Below are 22309 nucleotides of genomic sequence, written 5' to 3' on the forward strand. Positions count from 1 at the left end.
TATCATCATCATCTTCTTCATGAGACACAGAGAAGTTAGGAAATAATTCTTCCAATGTCACACATCTAGTAAGTAGTAAGACTACAATTTGAAGGCTACTGACCTCAAAGTCTATGATTTCATGTTCTTAATTAATAGCCTATAAAACAGATGCTAGCAAAGGGAACGATAAAAAATTTAAAAAAAAACTCTTAAAATTAAGGACATACTTGTCAAAATGAAAACAATTCAATAGAGGGTTAGAATTCAAGAATACCTCACAGAAATATGGAAATGATAAAAGAGAGAAGAGAGAAGCAATATAAAGAATCAATCCAGCTAGTCCAGGCTAGCACTAATAGAATTACCAGGAAAAGAGACTGAAACAAAAAACCAGAGAAGAATATCATCAAGGAAACAGTATCAAAGAAAATTTCCCAGAGCTCAAGAGAAACAGGAATATGCAAACTGAAGAAACTACTGGTGCAAGACAAATGAAAAAAGATGCACAACTAAACACATCCATCACTGTAAAATTTCAGGTATCAAGGATCCAAAGGAGAGCCTAAGAGCTTCCAGAAGGAATAACAATGCTCCAAATTAAAGTAAGTCACCCACAAAAGAATAAGAATCAGGGTAAGATTTCTCATCAGCAATACAGATTACAAAAAAAAAAAAAAAAAAAAAAAACACAACAACAAAACACACACACATGCACACACATTACTTGAAGAAAGAATAAATGTAAATGTATGTTACAACACAACTCTCTCTTAAAATAAAATGAAAAAGAGAAAGCAAGCATGCATGTTTAGAAAACCATGTAGCCCAAGCCAGAGAGCAATAAAGAGAAATCCAAATTCGACAGCTGTGCAGCAAACCTAGAGGGCAACCAGTTGCAAATGAAACAGGAAGGTGGAGGGATTCCACACAACAGCAAGTGTGACTGAGAGTCTGGAGAGGGAAATAGGGATAATAAAGATACATTATGTAAGAAAAAGGAGGGAAAAGAAGAAAAGCAATTAAACCTAGGATATACAATAAGCTACACATGAAGTCATGATCCAGTAATAAAACAACTAGTTCAAATTAAAAGAGGACATCAGTGGGTTTAATGAAGATGTATGAAGCAGATCGTAAGCAATAAAAAGAAAGATTAAGAAGCTGATGGCTGTTTTCTTATAAATGCATAAGATTCTTCTCCCTCTTTTTTAAAGTGTCAGAAACTCAAGGAAATACAAAAGGTGATTTCTAAGTTACAATACATAGGAAACAAACTGAAAAGAGGATGATTTTGAGCAGTTGGTGGCATTCAAGAAAGGGCCATCCATCCATCCCTCTTGAGTAGCATAGGATTGTGACATTGGAAACAGAGAAGAAGACAACTCTGTGGTGAACAATATACTCCTACTTCTAGTAAGGCAAAAGCTGCGTGTTGGTTTTCAACAATTGGAATCAACCTACAAATAGAGCATGGTAAACTTAACCTGATTACGGAATAAACAGAAATGTGATCAACCTCAATGGTATCAAAGTAAAACTAGAGCCAACACAAGACGAGAGGTGGAAAGGAGAATGGAGAAGAAATGGTGATGGAAGAGGAAGGGAGCACAGGTGATTACTGCTTTTCATTATACACCTTTTGTTCTACAGGTATTGTTTTGAGCTACAATTCCTTTCGATGTGTTGAGGAAGCTGCTACCTGTGGCAAATGCTACAAAAGGTCAAGTGAGAGCTAGATTTGGCCTGTAAGGTCACAGGTGACCATGGAGAGGGCCATTTTAGTAGAATATTGGAATAAAACCAGAATGCAGTGGTGGGCAGGGGAATAAATGGGAAATAGAGATAGGGAGAGGACACTTATACTTGTCAGAACCCTAAGGAGAGGAGAAAAGCTGCCAATGAGAGGGATTAAAACAAAGGGAAGGTTGCTGTTGCTATTTTTATTTACATAGAAAAACCTGAGTAGCTTTTTAATTTGATCAAGGTAAAGAAGTGATGACAGGTGATGAAATCCAGAGTTAGGGTGAGGAATCAGCCTGTCAGAAGAAGGGATATGTACTCTTGGGAAGTAAGAAGAAACGAGGTAGGGGGTACAGGGATTGAGGGAGAGAGCTGGCAAGGTGCAGCTACCAGCAGCATCATAGAGAACTTCTGTCCCCCTGTGAAGTGCATTTGGACTATTCTCAGTCCAGTGCAAGTTCATTTGGAAAACAACCAGGTGGGAGAACTCTGAAAACATAAAAATTAGCTGAGATTAGAGTTGGTGATGATGTCATCCAAACCTGAGTGACCCCTGTTAAAATATGAGTGCCAAAATCAGTATTCTAAATTTTGGGATAATATCAATTGCATTCTCTGCATGATGAACTCAGACCATTTTTTAAATGGACATGTAAAATTCATCCAGTTTTGTTTTTTGCTTGTTTTATTTGGGTTAATGACCTTCCATCTGAAGTAGTTCTTCCTCTGGGCATGTTTGCTGCTAAGACAGTGTTGTGTTACTCCATGCCAGGCTTGCCCTACGTAACCTGCAGGCAGCAGATAGATTTTAATAAAATGAAGACATGTTTTCTCTTCCAAAGATTTTATTTTAAATTAATATATAACTAAAGTCATAATTCTGAGACTGTAAAAATAGGTAATCTTACTAAACTAAAACAACAATTCAGGGTATTTTGAAGCAGAATGACTAGGTTAAAAAGTCCTGGGAATAAAAGCAAATCTGTGGCAACCACAGATACACAAAGATCATTGCTACAACAGCCCCAACTTAGGAATGTTAGCGGGATGTCAGGGAAAGAAGTAGTGAGTTTAAAGGGAAGTATTGATTGAGCAGCTCCCATTACGTGTCCTGGATTTCTGGAATATGATACAGTTAGACTCTAATATAACACTGTTCACACCAGACTGAAGATTGTTTACAATACCCTGGGCAATCTGAAACTTTGCAATTTCAACAATGGCATCAACTGACTCAACCATTTGGAGTAATGTAATCACAGTGATTTATCACTTCACACAAATGTGTTTCTAGCTTACAAACAGACTACCACTGACCCCTTTTATCCCACACATAACTGAAATAGTGAATTTGCGGTCTTGGTACCACTCTGTATTAAAAATTATAAAGCAGGTTTTCAGAAATAAAACTTTCCATCATCTCATCTACCACTTTGTTGTAGTAGTCTACTTACAATCACTGCCAATCTGCCTATTCCCGGGCCTTGGTAAGCCTTACTCGATGGTCCTACCCTTGTCTTCAATAGCCTTTTTAAATCACTGCCTACTTATGTACCATGTATATGGCGTTTGATGCAACTTTCAGGCTGACATTTTTATGTTTCCCTTCTATGGTGGTTTCACCCACCTCTAAGTTATGTTCATGCTCTGATTGTTTATTATTCTGATCTACTCTTTGATCCACACTCCCTCATCTTGACCATATCTTTCTTGTTGAAATCCAGATTTCACTTCTAAAGTTAACTTTCTCCTGTACTATCCTAATGAAATTGCTCCACACTTTCATACACTAACTGCTTTGACTTGTTTCTCTGTAAAGAAAAACAAAAACAAAAAAATCCGGGATCCCTGAGTGGCGCAGCGGTTTGGCGCCTGCCTTTGGCCCAGGGTGCGATCCTGGAGACCCGGGATCGAATCCCACGTCGGGCTCCCAGTGCATGGAGCCTGCTTCTCCCTCTATGTCTCTGCCTCTCTCTCTTCTCTCTCTGTGACTATCATAAATAAATAAAAAAATTAAAAAAAAAATCCCCAAACCTTCTTCATTCAAATCTTTGCTCCTAAGCTCTTAAAAATAAACTCTTAGAAAAACCCAAACTTTTAATTTTCCATTAGGTTCTACTTTCTTAATACCCACTAGCTTCTTCATCTTTACCCTAGTTCTAGGCTGCTTAAATTATCCACTACAACAGACTGTCCTCCTTCTCCAACTCTTCCACTTAAAAATTCTTGATTATTGAGACACTTACCCAAATTTCACTTCCCTATTCCCATATTTTCTAATTGATATATTTACCACATTATGGACAGAGCTGAAATTAAGTATAATTACTAACCCTATTAACTAAAAAGTTCAGAGCGCGCGCACACACACAAATGTAGAATCAAAGAAAAAATCCATATAAATGCAGATTGTTTCTTATCTAATTTAAACCTTATAATCCAATGAGCCTGCTCAAACTGAATCCTCTCTATGCATAACCAAAAGCAGCCATCACTGCCTCTTATAGAGACACAAAGTGATATTAGGAGAAACAAACAGGCAGGAGATACAGGTATAATCCATACACACATATTAAAATTACACATTTCCCAAGAGGTTTACCTCATAAAAGTAAACAATTCTTCTTTAGAGGGCACACAGGTGGGTTTTCTCAAGTTAATGACTTACCAGGGGCTTTACATACCTAAAAATAAAAACTTTAGAACTCAAGCATGATTTTTCAAAGTGAATCTTAGGCTATAAAACTGAATATCTGGGATCCCTGGGTGGCGCAGCGGTTTGGCGCCTGCCTTTGGCCCAGGGCGTGATCCTGGAGACCCGGGATCGAATCCCACGTCGGGCTCCCGGTGCATGGAGCCTGCTTCTCCCTCTGCCTATGTCTCTGCCTCTCTCTCTCTCTCTCTCTGTGACTGTCATAAATAAATAAAAAAAATAAATAAAAAAAAATAAAAATTAAAACTGAATATCCACAGGAATAGATGAAGAGGAAAGCTAGCACTGTGTCTTGGGTTTGAGAAGCACTATCCTAACCAACACCCCTCAAACAGTAAGATAGGCAAAGGAAGACCCTGTATCCAACCACTGTGGTTTGGAGAGTGGTACACAGAGGGAACAAGAGTAGGATTGAAGAAGGGGGGGGGGGGTTGCGTAAAAATAAAACCAGAAGATGCCTTTATGTACCGCTGAGGACACGTGCCAAGATTGGAGATATAATTAACTCAACTCCCTACACCTGAGGGCAAAACAAACCCAAACAAAGAGAACTCCAGGGAAGCAACATATTATATCTTCCCCTAAATCCCAGGGAAAACAATACACCATCAAAATATTTCTGAGGTACAATCACAAAGTGACACAATCATCAGTCTTTAGGATCAAAACAAAACAAAAAGATTTACACCTAGAGTCAATAAAAACTTTAAGTTAGAGACAGAATGGCACGATAGAAGAAATAGCTGTGTAAGTCTTCTTTCTACCATGTCTTATTATTGCAGCTACTTGTGCAGAAAATAAATAGTCAAAACAAGGCTGACCCAGAAGACATCCTTTCATTCAGTGGCATTTGACCTCAATTGCTTCTCGGGTCTCCTTTCTCTAAAAAAGGAAATTATATAATTGCATATGGATAGCAATCTAAAATAAAAAGAAATACTGTACTCTCTCTAGCCAAAGGTTAGCTTTCCATTTGTTCTTAGGTAATTACACCCTGTAAAACTGTCCTTCCCACTAGACATTCTACATGGAGGTGAAAGCTTTAAGTCTTAGAAATGATGATCAGTTCAGAGTACGCTTCCTTATGAGGTAAGGTTCAATATTCCAATGTCATTTTATTCCAACCACAGAAAAATACCTGTTTTCCTTAGCAGTGACATAAGAAGAGTCAGAGGCCAAATATAAAAAGCATAACAGGGACACCTGAGTGGCTCAGTGGTTGAGCAGACGTCTGCCTTTGGCTAAGGTCGTGATCCCAGGGCTGTGGGTTCGAGTCCCTCACTGGGCTCCCTGCATGGAGCCTACTTCTCCCTCTATGTCTCTGCCTCTCTTTCTTTGCCTCTCATGAATAAATAAAATCTTAAAAAAAAAAGAAAAAGAAAAAGCATAACATTCATAGACAGATTACCTTGAATTGATGCAAACTGTATTAGCTGGAGGAGAATATTTAAAAGGCTAAGTCTCCTAAACAGTTTGACACTGAATTGAGTTTGGTACATCATGTTTCAAATACCTATTCACTTTAGAATCACAGGTTTGTACACAAGCATAGATGATGTACACTAGCCTACAATGACTAGGAAACTATCAAAAGCCACACAATTAGGTTGAGATCCCTCCCATTCTAAGAAAAGTGATGCTTTCTTTTAATGTAGGAACATTATGCTTTTAATCAAACAAACTAAAATGTAGTTGTTCACTAAGCCATTTTGATTATTACAGGCACAACTGGTCATATCTGGAGAGAAGACTCTGAAATGGGCAAAGCCCTAAAAGGTTCTCTCACTAAAGGCCGGACTTTCTTTTCTCCCCTTACCTGATAATGAGCTTGGGCTTGCTGCGCTGAGTTCAAGGTAACATTGCAGAGTTTGCAGTACAGGGGCTTACATAGCTCCTCCAGGGCAGAGTCTTGCTCCCCTCCCTTAGGTAACTCTTCTTCCCCTGCCAGAGGCAAGGAAGCCTCCTGCCCAAAAGGCTTCTGTGGAGGAAGTTGCAAGGTTCCTGTAGACCTGGCGGCCACTGACATAGGAGGAGAGGATGAGGGCTGCTTAGGCAGAGGAAGCCCGGCGTGTTGCAAGAGGATCATTGGGTAGGAAAGCCTTGGGCATAATCCAATGGGCGATGAGAAGTCAGATCTTCAAACCTGAATCAACAGCAAAAAAAAAAAGAAAAAAGAAAAAAAAAAAAAAAAACCTCAGTTAAAAATGTGACCTCAGCAAACATGTAAATGACCCCTTCCTCTACTTCTCCATACCACCTTTGGGATTTCTTTTTGCCTCGTCTAGCAGACGTCCCCTATCTGTTAATCCACACTGACCCCATGCTCTTCCACTGAGAACAGCTTTATAGATTTCACTTTATTTTGCTTGGCACAGCTCCAACTGCGGTCCCTCTGGCCTATGAACATTAATAGCATTGCATCCTGGCTAATTAAATCTAAAAGTCACATGGATGAAATGGACATCAAAGGTCACCTAGTCCGGACCCCTTCCCTCAGGCACACTTACACTTAAACACTCTCGATGATAATTATGCATAGACAAAAACACCACTGGCTTAGCAAATGTCTCCTTTCCATCCAAACTAGTCTTTCCAACCAGATGAATCAAAAAGAGCGAAATATAGACTTTCATGTCTCAGAACCCTTAAAACACTTCTAGCGCTAGCTAAAATATCAAGGAAGTCTAGGAATAACTCAGTTACTATGTAACAAAAATAAATAAAAGAGTTCCTTCCCATCAACCAATAATATTTAAATAGGTAAGCCAATGACTCCTCACAGCAGAGGCTGCAGACAGTGTGTAGGCCACATGCAGCCTCAGATGTGTCTGTTTTGAATATACAGTGTTTTGTTTTGCTTTCACTTTTTAAATTGAGTTAGTCATCAACATTTTAAAATCAAGATTCATGGTTTCTCCTGATAAAAGGATGATCTGGCAACATTGGGCCCATGGCCCTACATGGACAATTATCTAGTTAGTGCTGAAAGGCACTGTCCCCAGTAGCCAGGTCTGCCTTCTCCAGGCCACTTCCTTCCCACTTAGCCTGCTGTCTGTATTTGTGTTACTTACCTGCTCCCTGTAGGCCCTTGAGCTTAGGACCCCACCTCATATAGCCTTCATGAGTCCCCTATAAAATCAGAATATTTTCTCTCCTTCTAGTCATAAATTACCTGCATAACAGTGCAATAAGCAAATGTCCTATGAGGTAATGGATCACACTTGTCATAAGCCCCCATTTAATTCTAGTTCCTCAGTCTTAGAGCAATCTCCTTTCCTCTTTTTATTACATAACTGATTTTTCTGTTTCACTCAGAAAACATCCAATATGTTCTAATAGCTCTTCGATTTTATACATGATTTCTCCTGCCTTCCACCCAGATGGTGCTTTCTAACCTCGAGTATCTCAAAATGAACCACAGTACACGTTATGAGTTCCCATGATTCTAATTAACCCAAATTAAAATCCTTATTCCAAAATACACAATTCCTTCCACTCTCTCAATACTATTAAAACCTCTTTCTTTGGTCAATAAACTATGGCTATTTTAAACTGCTTGAAATTTTCCATCTGCAAGAGAAATGTGTATATTTTCAGATGATAATGCATTTACTAAAATTAACCAAAATTTTAAAAAAGTTAAGTCTCTTTTACCAAATCTAGTAAGTATACACATGGACATTGCAGTCAAGTAACAACTTTTATATTAAATTCAGGGTCTGGGGCAGCAGAAGATATCATCAGTGCAATGGGGAAATAATGTAGTTAAGGGCAAAGTACAAAAGTTAGTCATATTATTCAACAATACTTCTCACGCATCATATTTAAAAGAAGACTGTATTTTTTTATACTTAAGCATAAGTATGCTGTCCATATGCTCTGGGAAGATAAAGAAAAGCAATACAAATTTAGAAGCTTTAAAAAGTCAGATTCTCTGTAATCATATTATTCCTCTCAATTAAATCAAGCAAAGACAGGCATGGACATTTTAAAAAGGAAAACTAAGGAGACAAAATTCACTCATTCAACAAGTTAACTACCTAATGATTCATAATAATTCATAATATTAAAAGACTACACATACCACCTGTACAGAGGCATACCAAACTGCCACAAACAAGCTGCCAGTTCAGAAGAGAAAATGGAGGAGGGTATTGAAACATCTAGATAAAGGAAATCAACAATATAAACAAAATCAAATACTACTGATCGCCTAGACATGTCTGGACTTGTTTTATGAAAGCTCACTCCCACTTGAGGAAATTCCAGCACGCATCTCCCCCAGTGTTGCCTACAGGTTTCCATCAAAATAAAGGCCAGTCTCCAAGCACAGAGGTCCAAGAGACCCCTTTTTGGAAGTGATAAAATCCCCTGTGTTACAGAAAAAAATTCTTGCCAAGTACAGACATACCCATTATCACATTTTATCTTCAAAATTTTTAAAGAATAGCTAGGTATTTCAAGGTTATTTCTTGTAATATTTAACAATCGAAACGATAACATAACTCCCAAAGAGGCTCTGTGCATAACAACTACATCAGGTATTACCATGCTGGCAAACAAAAACTAGCAGAAATCTAAAAGAAATAAAACCGAACCTTTAGTGAAAGCATGAAGGTGGAATACAGAGAGACCCAAAGCATATGCCACTCGGATCTGTTCAGCTACTGCATGAGATTAAAAGAAACTAACTCGGCAGCTGATGTAAATAATATATGCCTCAGATCTTAAAAACCATTGCATTTCATTTGATGCTTGGAGTGACATAAGGATTTATGGTGGTTAATGTCCTGGTTCGGAAGGGAGGTTTGCGGAGACAATAAAGTCAAAGCTTCGTGGTATATATACCCTTGTTTAAAGAAAACGGATGATCATCACATAGTTTTCATGATTGAACTGGGGCCTACTCTTCACAGACTGTATTAAAGGCAATCACTTTCTCATTTGGAGAAACCTACAGAGGAAAGAGAACGGTGTAAAGGAACAGGTAATTGGCACCTCAGCGAACTAAGGAGGTCTGTACAGTAATCGGGAATCCTGGAAATGAGGGGGAATCGGGGAGCATTATTCAGAGGTCATCGGAACGCAGCGGGGAGGAAGGAGAGAGGGGAAAATAGAAAAATAACCAGCTGAGCAAGGTAAATCATATAAGGAAGACTCAAAAGAACGCAGGGATCTGGGGGGGGCGGGGGGGGGGAGGCCTTGGTGAATTGGCGAATGTTTTCCAGTCTCGGCTGTGACGCTTCCTAATCCAAGGGGATCGTTTGCACACTTGCATGTGAGCTACGGCACTTCGGCATCGCCCACGGACGGCCCGCGGTCCTAGGGTGCCCGCGCACACGCGCACCTCTGCCCCGCGAGGCTGCCAGCACCGAAGATGGAATCCCCCGTGGCCCCCGGAGCTGCACGCCCGGGCGCTCCGCGCGGCGCACGTGAGCAGCTCAGCACCAAACACATAAATAAAAGCGGCGCAAGGCTGTCACGTGGAGGGCAGGTGGGAACCCGCAGCCGCAGGGCGCCGCTCGGCGCCGGCGCTCCCGGGCGCGTCCTGCATGCCCCGCGGCTCGCGACCGCCCGACTCACCGGAACCCTCGGGACGCGCCGGGAGCCTGCTCGCCGCGCTCCGCCCGCGGCGCCCGGCTCGGCCCGCCTCCACTCCGCCTTCCCCGGCGCAACTTTGCCGGCTGGCCCCCGCCAGGCCCCCGCCGCGGCTGAAGGCTGACTGTCAAAAGTCGGTCCAGCCGGACCCACAGGGAAACAGCTGCAGGAAGTGACTGCGGAACCGGGAGGCGGCGGAGGAGGAGACTGAAGGCGCCGGCCCGGCGTCGCCACTGCGCATGTGCCAGGCCGGGCGGGCCCGGCGGCGGCCGCGGCGGCGGCCGCGGCGGCGGAGGCGGCAGCAGCAGCGGCAGCAGCAGCGGCAGCAGCAGGGGCGGCGGCCCGCGGGCGGCTCTGGCGTGGGTCGCTGACCCTCGGGGCGCGCGCCGGCCAGGTGCGGACGCCAGAGCTGGGGCGCCGATGCGGAGCAAGCACAGGCGGGAGCAGGGCGCATCACCCCGCCGACGCGCCCCGAGAGCTGCTCATCACGTCCGCGGTGGAAAGTTGATCCGGAGCAGGCGCTTGGGCAGACCTTTTGCAACTTTCATGTGCTGTCATTGAGATCCAAACCTTTTTTCACTCCAGCCCCGCCGTCCGTCCGGGGCTGCCGCCTCAGGTCCCGCCGGATGGTCCAGGATCCCTTGGAGTGCTGTAACAGAACCCGTAGACCGTACCTTTCCCCGGAATGGAGGAAGGACACTGTGGCTGGCGGTTCAGTGGTCTCCAGTCACACAAGGGCGCGTGTGCGCACGTGTGTGCGCAAACACACACAACACACACTCCTCTACCACGGTGGGCAAGAGATAGAGACGACTTTTCTCCTAGACCCTGGATCCCTATCTGCAGGGCAGAAAAGACCAGAAAAAGATTGGCTGGTGTAGAGTGTCACATCTGCTAGTCAACCTCGACACCTGTAGGATTGACAATGAGAGATGAGCTGAGGAATTTCCAGCTCTAAACGTCTATTAATTTGTGAACTATTCCATAGGAAGATTTGCTGGGGGGAGGGGGGGCGGTGGCAAAATATACATAAATTTACCATTTTCACCATTTTAAGTGTACAGTGCCATTATGACCATGTACTTATTTTCTAATCATTAATTAAAATTTCAAGGAGAGATCGCTTCTCAGCCTTTTTGGCTAAGATCAAGTGTAAAATTTCAAGGAGATGTAAGTACAGCAAGATGTGAGCTAGTAGTAGGCAACTACTGCAGGAAATTAAGGCTGTTTCTTTGAAAGAAACACACCGTTCAGTAACACCAACAACAAACCAGGTTGACAGTTTTCCAGAAAAGGCTTCATAAATACGATAATTCAGCAATCATACACACACAGCTAGTGCGCGCAGGCCATTTAGGGAAAGTAATCTATCAGGCCTAGGTAGAAAAGAGAATTTTTCTGAATTGATTCTCCAATTTTTTAAAAAGATTTTTTTTATTTATTTAATTATTTATGAGAAACACAGAGAGGAGAGAGAGAGGCAGAGACACAGGCAGAGGGAGAAGCAGGCTCTGTGCAAGGAGCCCGACGTGGGACTTAATCCTGGGTCTCCAGGATCATTTCCTGAGCTGAAGGCGAGCTAAACCGCTGAGCCACCTGGGCTGCCCATGATTCTCCAATTTTTGTATACATACTTTATGTGTCAAAATCTTAAAGGGACACATTGTTTTTAGAATGATAAATGCTGCTGAAATCCACTTTCCAGCCCTTTTACTGCATGGCCTTTAGCCACTCCACAGTCTATACTCTTTAGCTAGAACTGCAACAGGCACCCCTGCTAGCCTTTCCAACCTAACTCTCCCACCAGTCTAATGACGAACAAAACAATCACTAGCATTTACCTGTTTACTCATACCATACATGACACTCACTTTCCTGCCTCTCTAATTTAGCTCTATCTGCATCTTGGGTGCAAAGTGCTTTTTCTCCCCATCCCTGTATTTCTAAATCCTACCTATCCTTCAAGGACTCTTCTTCGATGACCTCCATAGCACTTCTCTGCACACCCTGATGACATACTTAATATTTATTGCCTCATATTATAGTTACCTAAAGAAATCACTAACCTGCCCTATAAATTTCTTAAGGACAGAAAAGATACATATCTTGGGATTTCTCAAACTGTATATTTCATTCTTTCATTCAATTTTGAATGACAGGATAAAACTCTGAAGTATTCACTGAGGTACCTCACACTCCAGCTCTGTGCACACATACATACATTTCCATGTCCTCTGCCCCTGGTATTATATTATTCCCAAACAGCTAGGGCATTTCCTTCCTCACCTCAGGGAAAAAGAAGGCAAGTCTCAGATGTTTGTTTAATAGACATTTGAAGCTCATGGTGTGGCAACAGTCTTATAAGTCAAAGGTTTGAGTTTGGAATAGCTTTTTAGGACTGAAAGGAAAAAAAAGAAATTAAACCATAATGTATAAGTCAGCTTTGCTATTAAAAACAACTCCCAAATCCCAATGGCCAGTTGCCACAAAGGTTTATTTCTTGCTTGTACTAATAACATGCTGTGGATAAGCTCCCTAGGTCTTCTTGTTCCAGGTCCCAGGCTGAAGAAGCAGCCCCTGTATGGGACTTGGCATACATGTCTCATGACATATGGGAAGAACCAGAGAACTAGTAGAAACACATGTGGCCTCTTAAAGCTGCTTCTTCAGCATGTCATGACATATCCACTCAAATCCTATTGCCCAAAACCTTTCATACAGTCAAACCCCAAATCAGTGGAGAAGAAGTCTACAGCTTCCATAGGCAAATCACATGTCAATGGGCATGGATTATAATCTTATAGGGCAGTGGTGGGTGGTTAATTATAAACAATAATGCAATCTGCCCCAAACACAAGGGAACCATTTTTCTCATCCAGAGGTTTTGATGTGTATCTCCAAGAAGGGATTTATACCTCCCCATTTTAGTCAAGATTGGCTTGAAAGAAACTATGGAGCTAGAGATAAGAGAACCCCCAGATATGTTTCTAAGATCTGAAGACAGAGGAGATCTCAGTTCTATTGCTAGGATAGGGATCAGAAAAACACCCAAGGGCCTGGAGCTTCTCTTTAATAATCCAACAGAGAGGAGCATGTTAGCATAAAGCATTTGGGTAGGAAGAGCCAGAGAAATGCCCCCAAATCTGTTCTTTAGTATCTATAGCATTAAAAACCATTCAAAGGGTCTGAGAGAGGACTATAAAGCTGTGAAATGGCTTAGAGGTCAAAACAAGGAAGGGCAGAGCTAAGTGCATAGATCAGTGATCCAAAAGCAATGGAAAAGTGGACATCAGCTTCTGAGGTAAAGCCAAGGGTGTTCACCTCTGAGAACCAGGTATCTCCCCTTGCCACCTACCTCCACACTCTACCCCAAAGAATTTAGTGGCTACCCTGAGAAGTACAAGGGGGAGTGAGATGGTTATAAAGAGATTACATTTTAACCAGAAATGATTTGGGTACAGGAGAGATTCATAGGTAACAAAAGTACATGTGGAACTGGCCAAATTAAGTTTTCTTGCCTTGGGAAGAATGAGATCTCAACATTGAGACTAATTTCAATTATTTTTTAGAATATTTTCACTTTTGAGTTTTATGACCTGATTTAACATAACTAGAATGTTTGTATCACCCTGCTTGATTGAATAAATGAATGAATGAATATTTTTTTAAGATTTTATTTATTTATTCATGAAAGACACAGAGAGAAAGGCAGAGACACAGGCAGAGGGAGAAGCAGGCTCCCTGCAGGGAGCCCAATGTGGGACTCGATCCCAGAATCCCAGGATCACCACCTGAGCCAAAGGTAGACACTCAACCACTGAGCCACACAGCCGTCCCGAATGAGATATTTCTGTTTCCTTTAAAACAGGGATTATAGTACCTGACAATTATACTTCATAGGTATGTTGTCTCCTTGGTATAACTTTTATGTGGGAAACTCTCTGAATTAATCAGAAGGGAAGACCATATTAAAATAAGGATAATTATTTTTCATTACGTTAGATCCCGTACTGAAAAAAAAATCTACATTTTGCATTAGTTTATTTACCAAGAAGATGGTTCCAACTCACTTTTGGTGTCATGGCTTGAGTCTATGGGGAATCTAAGACAGGAGTCTTCATTCTATTCCCAAAATCAGAAAAAAAGGAGAACTACTCATTCCTCTCCATGAACTGATGCAATTTGTTAGGTCAGATCCCCTTGGAATGTAAATTTCCATCATCCTTTGAGATTACGTCCTTTACTCTCATGCCCAGGCCATGACACATTATGTCTTCCAGATCTCCTTCATTCTTTAAATCATAGGATAAAGCCTCCAAAATGATTTGTCTCTCACACTAGCCTCTGCTTTTCAACACAATCCTTCATTTATAATCAAAGCAGTACAACAAAACTCAAATCAAGCAAAATAATCTCTCAGGCATTTTTTTTTCCTCAGGCATTTTAATAGCATTTCAACATTTTTTCCTTACAAATAAAGTGTGAAGAAATAATGGGGAAATGGCAATAGCACTGGCATTAGTTTTTAATCTCCCTAAATTCCCCTGATTAAAAAACTAGACAAAATAAGTAACGAACCCAGAAGTCTGTAGACAGCTACTACCATAAAGTATCCCTACAACCCCAAATACAGGTGATGATAGGGACAAACCACCAAGAGCTACAGAGCTGCGTGGTTTCAGCAAGAGAAAGCAGAGAGAAACAGCAGGGACACCAGACAGAATATCAAACAAGCTGACAGGCACTCTGGAAAGCTCAGTGGGCCAATTTGAGGACAGCAGCTGAAACTGAATGGAGCCACACCCAGTCCAGGAGCAGATGCATACAACGGGTACATTTTGAGTTCTGAAGCTAATGGAGCATTTTGAGACCCATCAACTCTCAGAGCTAACTAACCCTAACTCCATTCCCAAACTAAGGAGAAAATGCTGGAAATAGAATCCAAATGGTGCAGATTAAAAATAGGAGAGAGGAGATCCAGAATTGAAGAGGGGAAGGAGTCAGAAGATCTCAGAAAGTAAGCCAGCAGCCTGGTGAACATAACATGAGAAAAAGAGAAGAGTGAGCTGGAAAGTCAAGTTGAGGGGCACCTGGGTGGCTCAGTGGTTGAGTGTCTGCCTTTGGCTCAGGTCATGGTCTTGGGGTCCTGGGATGGAGTCCTGCATCAAGCTCCCCACAGGGAGCCTGCTTCTCCCTCTGCCCTATGTCTCTGACTCTCTCTGTGTGTCTCTCATAAATAAATAAATAAATAAAGCCGTTAAAAAAAAATGAATCTTAAACCACCCATCCTTCAGCTTCTGATAAAATCTGTAGATTCAAGTGCCAGCCAGCAAGACAGAGGGCAGAGAACATGTTAAACTGCATTATGGGCACTCACTCAACAAAGTCCAGACATAGGACAAATGACCTGATTTCCTCAAGATTAAATTACACAGCAAAACAGGGGCAGGGAAAGAAGAGAAGGGTGATATTTTTTAAAGTCTTTAACCTTCAGATTAGCATTTCCCTCCATGAGGAAGAAATCTCTGTAGAACCACAAGTACCAAGGACAAGAGAAGACTGATATTCAGCTCAAGCAGTCAGAAAGAGAGCAAATTCTTCCTCCATCTTTTTGTTCTATTCAGTCCTCAGTAGATTGAATAATGCCCACCCACAATGGTTGGTGGGGACAATTCGTGTTACTTAGTCTATTGGCTCGAATGCTAATCTCTTTCAGAAATAACCTCGAGACACCCTGAAATAACGTTTTAACCAACTATGTAGACATTTCACAATCCAGCCAAGTTGACACATAAAATTAACCATCACACCATATAATGTAATGAATGCTATTTTAAGCCACTAAAATTTATTAACAAAAGATATATTTAAAAACTATATATATGTGTGGAGAGAGAGAGAGAGAGTTTGAGAAGCTCTGATTGAATGGAAATCAGGACTTTGGAGTTCAAGAGAGCTAAGTTGAACAAACTTGAACTAATCCAGGGTTTCAGAATCAATAAATTTAAAAACTCATGCAAAGATAACCAAGAACTGGAAGAAATATAGGAACTTGTCCTAGCTCTGATACTAATTTTCTAATTGTGGGTAAATCACTTAAGAGCTTTAAGCATCATCTTCCTTATTTGCATAATAATGCTTTGGATTAAAGATCTGAGCTCATATCCAAATGTAAAATTTTATGAGTCTATACATACAGGTGATAAAAATGTAGAATTCCTTCCAGTTAACTGTTAGCTTTTTAAAAAAAATCTCTCGGGATCCCTGGGTGGCGCAGCGGTTTGGCGCCTGCCTTTGGCCCAGGGCGCGATCCTGGAGACCCGGGATCGAATCCCACGTCGGGCTCCCGGTGCATGGAGCCTGCTTCTCCCTCTGACTATGTCTCTGCCTCTCTCTCTCTCTCTCTGTGACTATCTTAAATAAATAAAAAAAAAAAAAAAAAAAAAAAAAAATTTTAAAAAAATCTCTCAAATGGCATCATCTTCCATTAGTATTTTCCAAGCTATTAAAGAATGGCAGTCATACCTGATGAGTTCCCAATGAACCAGTCCAGTGCTAGTGTTCTTTAACATCGATCAGTGTGGCCCACAAGTTGCTTTTGAAAGGTGAGTGCACTCAAAGTTGATAGAACTCTTTGTGGATGGTTATCACCTGTCCCTGGCCTTTATTGTCAAATCAGTTTTTATTTTTGAGCAGGACAGCCCTTAACAAGTTGTGACCTAGAAAAGAATCATCACAAGTAATAAAAACATATCCATGGTTGAAGTTTCAGCTGGAAAGATATGAATAGAAAAGACCCTACTGACTACCTTCCAAGAAGGTTGCTATTACTTTAGAGGACTCTGTCACCTCATTTATATATTCATTTAACAAATATCAATCAAAATCTGCTATGTTTCAGACACTGTTTTAGATGCTGGCGATACAGCAGAGAAGGAGGCAAACAAGATCCCTCATTTCTTGGTACATACATGCTAATTAAGAAGATAAATAGTAAATGCATAATAAAGACATAGATAAAATAACATCAAAGGGCCATAATGCTATGAAGAAAATGTGTCTTGAAAAAGTGACTAGAAAATGCATAACAGAAGAAACCTGAGAAGACGGTCAATAGGGAAGATATTTCTGAGAAGGTAATAGCTGAACAGAGGCATGAATAAGCAGGAATCTGTCACTTTAAGATTTAAAAGAAAAATACTGCAGGCAGAAGGTAACAACCCTGAGGCAGGAATTAGTATGATATGGTGGAGAAATAGAAAAGAGTACAATACAAATTAAAAAGGGAGTGATAGAAGATGATGTTGAAAAAAAGAGGCAAGGCCAAATCATGGAGGCCACCAAAATAATTTGAGTTTTGTGCTAAGTGCAATGAGAAGGTTGAATTCTTTTGAGCAGAGAGTAACGTTATCTGATTATTACTCTTATTATCACTTTATTAACTGTGTGAAAAATGGCCTGGGGAGAGCCCATGTGACTCTTGATCTCAAGGACTGGAGTTCGAGCCCCATGTTAGGTATAGAGATCACTTAAAAAATTAAAAATGGGAGCACATTGGTGGCTCAGTTAAGCATCAGGCTCTTGGTTTCAGCTCAGGTCATGATCTCAGGGTTCTAGGATCAAGCTCTACATTGGGGTGGGTGCTCAGCAAGGAGTCTGCTTGTCCCTCTCCCTCTATCTCTCCCCAGCTCTCTCTCTCTCTCTCTCTCTCTCTCCCAAATAAGTAAATAAAATATTTTTTAAAATTAAAAATTAGAAAATGGCCTGCCACTTTGGATTGATTCCAAAAATATGTTAGTTTAATGTTAGAAAACCAATTATGTAATTAAGCATGTTAGCAGACGAAAAGAGGAAATCCGTGATAATTTCAATAGAAGCAGGAAAAGCATTTGATTAAAAATGCAATATCTGTTTATGATTTTAAAAATTAGCACTTCCGGTTTCCAGTCTGACATGTAAGAAGCTTGAAAGTCACCATTTCATCCTAACAACAAGTTAAAAAACTGACTAAACTGAAAAATCAACAACTCCTCAGAGTTGAAGATAAATGAGGTCAAGGGTATATCACTGTCCCTAAAATTAGAGACCAACAAGAGAATATAGAGAATCACAACTTAGAGAAGCAAAAACCTGTAATCAGAAACTTCCTTGGGAGCTAGTGGCTGGAGTAGGCAAAGCTGGACTGTAATTGACAAATTACCGGAAGTTTGCTACAGAACCATTCTGAGAATTAAAAACTGCAGCAAGACCTAATTCAGCAGAGATCAGGAGGGGCACACTTTTCTAAGTTTTAGCTCCTAGAGTTCTACCTGGTTCTTAAAATGAGTATCAGAGAAAAAATCCTCTTGCATTCCCAGCAGCAGGGAGGTAAAAGGAATTGATTTTTGAAATATGCAAGAGCATTCTGTTCTTAATAAGATCTGCCCTCAGGAGATATTATTTAACCAGAGACTAACCTGCTAGGGTCTTAACAAAGCCTAACTGGCCTGGGAGAAGAGAAATACCCAACTCCAGCCCACTCTAGCCAACTTGTCCCACATAAGGGGTGCAAGGAAGTGGGAGTGACTAAGAATCATGTGTGAATATCACAGTCCAGAGGCAAGGGCTCACTAAAAGATTAAGACTTACTCAGAGGACTATAGAACACTTCCCCTGCCCCCACACCTACCACCACATTACTAATGGCCTATTTGTAGCAGTTCCTTCTGCCCAGTATATCATATCCAGTAATCAAGAAAAAAAATTACAAAGCATACTAAAAGGCAATACACACACACATACACACACACCCGCAATTTGCAGAAAAAGAACAAGCATCAGAACCAGACTCAGATATGGCAGGATGTTAGAATTCTCAGACTGGGAATTTAAAACAACTATGATTAATATGTAAGGGCTCTGATGGATCAAAAACACTAACAGAAATGAAAAATGCCTTTATGTGTTTATTAGTAAAGTGGATGTACCAAAGAAAAGAATGTCTGAGCTTGAGGATATCTCAACTGCAACCTCCAAAACTGAAAAGCAAAGAGAAAAAAGACTGAGAAAAATGTAGCAGAATAGAATGTTCAAGAACTGTAGAACAACTACAAAAGATGTAACATTCTCATAAAACACTGCAGATCTAATAAGTCTCATCAACCAAACCAATGAGAAACGTGAAGGCAGAGATTCCCCAACAGAAGTAGGCAGGAGAAATATCCGACTTCGGTACCCTCACACACCTAGTCATAGGCTGAAGAGTGTCTTTGTCTCAAATGCTGCAATAGACTCCAAAGGTGCTATAGTGGAAGCTGTCAGCTAACTGCACACCTCAGAGGTGTGAAGAACTTGAATGACAAGTTCTTCCTAAAAGGGAGATCTGAGTAGCACACCTCCAAGGCTGCCACAGTCCGTTCCTTGCACCAAATAGATCCACTATTTCACCTTCGTTTAGGAAGCAGCTTCTCCTCTCTTGCTAATGGAGAAAATTAGGAGGAGGTTAGTAGAACAAACTACAGCCCCATTCTCGTGGGTGATCTCTACAATGTAGGTCCTCATCCTCTAACTTCCTCCATTCTCCCTCGCCCTCAATCGTCATCCCTCCCCCCCATCCCACAGAAGGTCTCTGTGGCTTACCTTTTGGTGTGAACTACACCTTCATTCCTGAGGGGTCTGAACCACGGGTAACCATTTACTCTTCAGGTTGTGATTGCTGTACTTTTCCACTCACAGTTCCAAATGGGGAAGGGAGAACCAAGTGCCCAAATGGATCACTTGAGTTCCACATTTTTCTTCCCGCATTGTTACCCATGATATAACAGTATTCTACTGATCAGAGATAAGTACACCTGCCATGATGGTGACTCCTCTTCTATCTGCAGATTCCTAGGTAAACAATATCTAAAGTGCCTAGGCAATAGCCATATCTTGTAGTTGAATGAGATTATAGCTGTATCCCCTGAATAGTGCATCACCTTTAGGGACCTCTATCCCATATTTGCAGAGGGATTTTAGGGATAGAAAGCACTATTTCCTCCAATGGATCATTATGAATAATGATAAGTGAGGCTTAGTCCTATCACAATCCCTTGGATCCTGGGCCCATGTGTACTTCCTATGGGGAACACAGTGCCCTATAGAGGTCTCTAAATCATATGTATCAGACAAGATTCAGCATCAAGTAGAACGATGCTTCAATCTCACAAAATATTACATTTGAGCAATAAGTATCTATTCCTATGAGGACCTTGCACAATGGAAGAAGCACAATATAGTCAACTTGCCACCAATTGGTTGATTGGTCCATCAAAGAATAGAATCGTGGGATCCCTGGGTGGCACAGCGGTTTAGCGCCTGCCTTTGGCCCAGGGCGCGATCCTGGAGACCCGGGATCGAATCCCACGTCGGGCTCCCAGTGCATGGAGCCTGGTTCTCCCTCTGCCTGTGTCTGCCTCTCTCTCTCTCTCTCTCTCTGTGTGTGTGTGTGTGTGACTATCATAAATTAATTAATTAATTAATTTTAAAAAAAAAAGAATAGAATCGTATCAGGAGCTCAGCATTAGTCTCTGTTGCTTGAATATTCAAAGGCAACAAGATCTAGCAGCTTTGGTAAGTAAAGCTGTCAGACCCATAAGAAGACTCCATCTCTCTGCCACCATGACAATTTCATTTGTGTCATCTTGCCAGTTTCAAATGGATGGTGACAAAAGCTAGCCAGCATGCCTGATTATATTCAGTGCTTCTTCTAAAGTGAATGCTTTCTTGTGGGTGTGATTCAAAGGTTCTCAAACTTCACAACTATTCTCATTACATCCATCCACATCTGTCTATTCCTTTTTTCCTCTGATCTTCCAGTATTTTTTCTTTCCAGACACCTGATTAGTGTGCCAGGCGATTCACCATTGTTCATGAGTCTGTGCTTATTCCTTCCTTGGTTAGAACAGTATTTTCAAGTGTGGAATGTGTTGCCTTCCAGAACCCAAAAAGTCCTATCAGGTATTGGTCTCCTTCTTTGTACTAAAGGATATAAGATGACACCATTTGACTCTACTTTGGTGGAAATGTCTTGGGATGCCCCTGACAACTAGATCTCTAGAATTTTTATTAATGTGGCAAGCCCTTGCATCTTCATAGGGATCCTGGAGTGTGTGTGTCTTATGGAGACCTTCACCACGCTAGCCACTTCATGTTCATCCTGGTCAATCACCATAATGCCTATGATGCAACAGATGAATGTGAAGTTATATGGGGTGCTTGATGATTCAGATCTCTATTGACTATAACAGGAAATAGAAGAGTTAGTATAGCCCTGAGCCCCGAAGTTGTGTTTTGTCACACATTTCACATAAATTCAAATTGTTCATGATTCTCTTTCCTTGCTGGGATGAAAAATAATTTATTCACCAAGCAAATGGCCACAAATAATATACATGAGGCCAAAATTTATCTGTTTTAGCAAAAAACACTACACCTGCTTAAAGTAGTCTACAGTTATTTTCCAGGATATATCTGTTTTATGCAGAGGCCAAAATGGCAGGATTAAATGGAGACCATCAGGATCATCATATTTGCATCCTTTAACATTTAAGTGAGACACTAATTTCTGCTACCTTTCCTAGGATCCAACACTGTTTTCAATTTACTATTCTGGCTGGAGATAAAGATGGGAGATTTAAAAAGCTTCCATTTGGTTTCCCCCAGGCATGATTGTTCTTATGTCACAAACCAAGGACCCAATATGGTACTATGACATACTTGACATAGGCAAGAATGTCATTCCTAATTCAGCAACATGAAAATGAACACCAGATAGGTCTGCAGTCTAATGGACCCACAGGAAGAGGCTTTGGCCAGGATTTTATTTATTATCTGGTCCCTCCTGTACCCTCACTGTAATAGGGAGTGTTATGAACTGAATGTTTCCCCCAAAAACTTGTTATGTTGAAGCTTTAACCCCAGTATGGCTATATTTGGAGATGGGTCCTGGAGGAAATAATTAAGGTTAAATGAGGTCATACTCGTCTTGTAGTCTTTAACATGTCTGAATAGTCCCCTTTCCTAAATGAACAGTCACCTGACTAAATGGCCCTATGTCCCTTAGGGCAAGGACTGAGGCTATTATCAGAGGATATACTTGCTGTGGTGTTTCACGGTCTTTTCTCTTGCAATCTGGCCACTTTTTCAGTAAGTAGATCCTTGACCCAAAAACTGACTCATCTGGACAAGCGATCATCTCTTTCTTTTTTTTGTTTAAATAAAATTCAAGTAGCATAAATTGTTTAAACCACTTCAGAA

General features: G+C 41.1%; 1 protein-coding gene across 6 annotated transcripts in view; it reads right to left on the reverse strand.

Annotated features, from left to right (window-relative positions):
• Window positions 1–22309, reverse strand: part of ZMAT3 (zinc finger matrin-type 3) — a 47908-nt gene that overhangs the window by 22278 nt on the left and 3321 nt on the right. Inside the window, exons 2-4 of one of the 6 annotated variants that reach the window (XM_038583402.1) lie at window positions 16559–16752; window positions 12320–12431; window positions 6252–6578 (exon numbers count right to left, since the gene is read on the reverse strand). In XM_038583402.1, coding sequence (XP_038439330.1) covers window positions 6252–6521 — 270 coding nt within the window. In that variant the 5' untranslated portion in view covers window positions 6522–6578; window positions 12320–12431; window positions 16559–16752. Of the gene's footprint in view, window positions 1–6251; window positions 6579–8519; window positions 8656–10018; window positions 10177–12319; window positions 12432–16558; window positions 16753–22309 lie in introns of those variants that run through there. The other 5 variants (XM_038583401.1, XM_038583399.1, XM_038583404.1 and 2 more) reach the window with 5 other exon arrangements.

The sequence above is a fragment of the Canis lupus genome, chromosome 34, assembly GCF_011100685.1.
Source record: "Canis lupus familiaris isolate Mischka breed German Shepherd chromosome 34, alternate assembly UU_Cfam_GSD_1.0, whole genome shotgun sequence".
NCBI classification, from domain to species: Eukaryota; Metazoa; Chordata; class Mammalia; order Carnivora; family Canidae; genus Canis; species Canis lupus.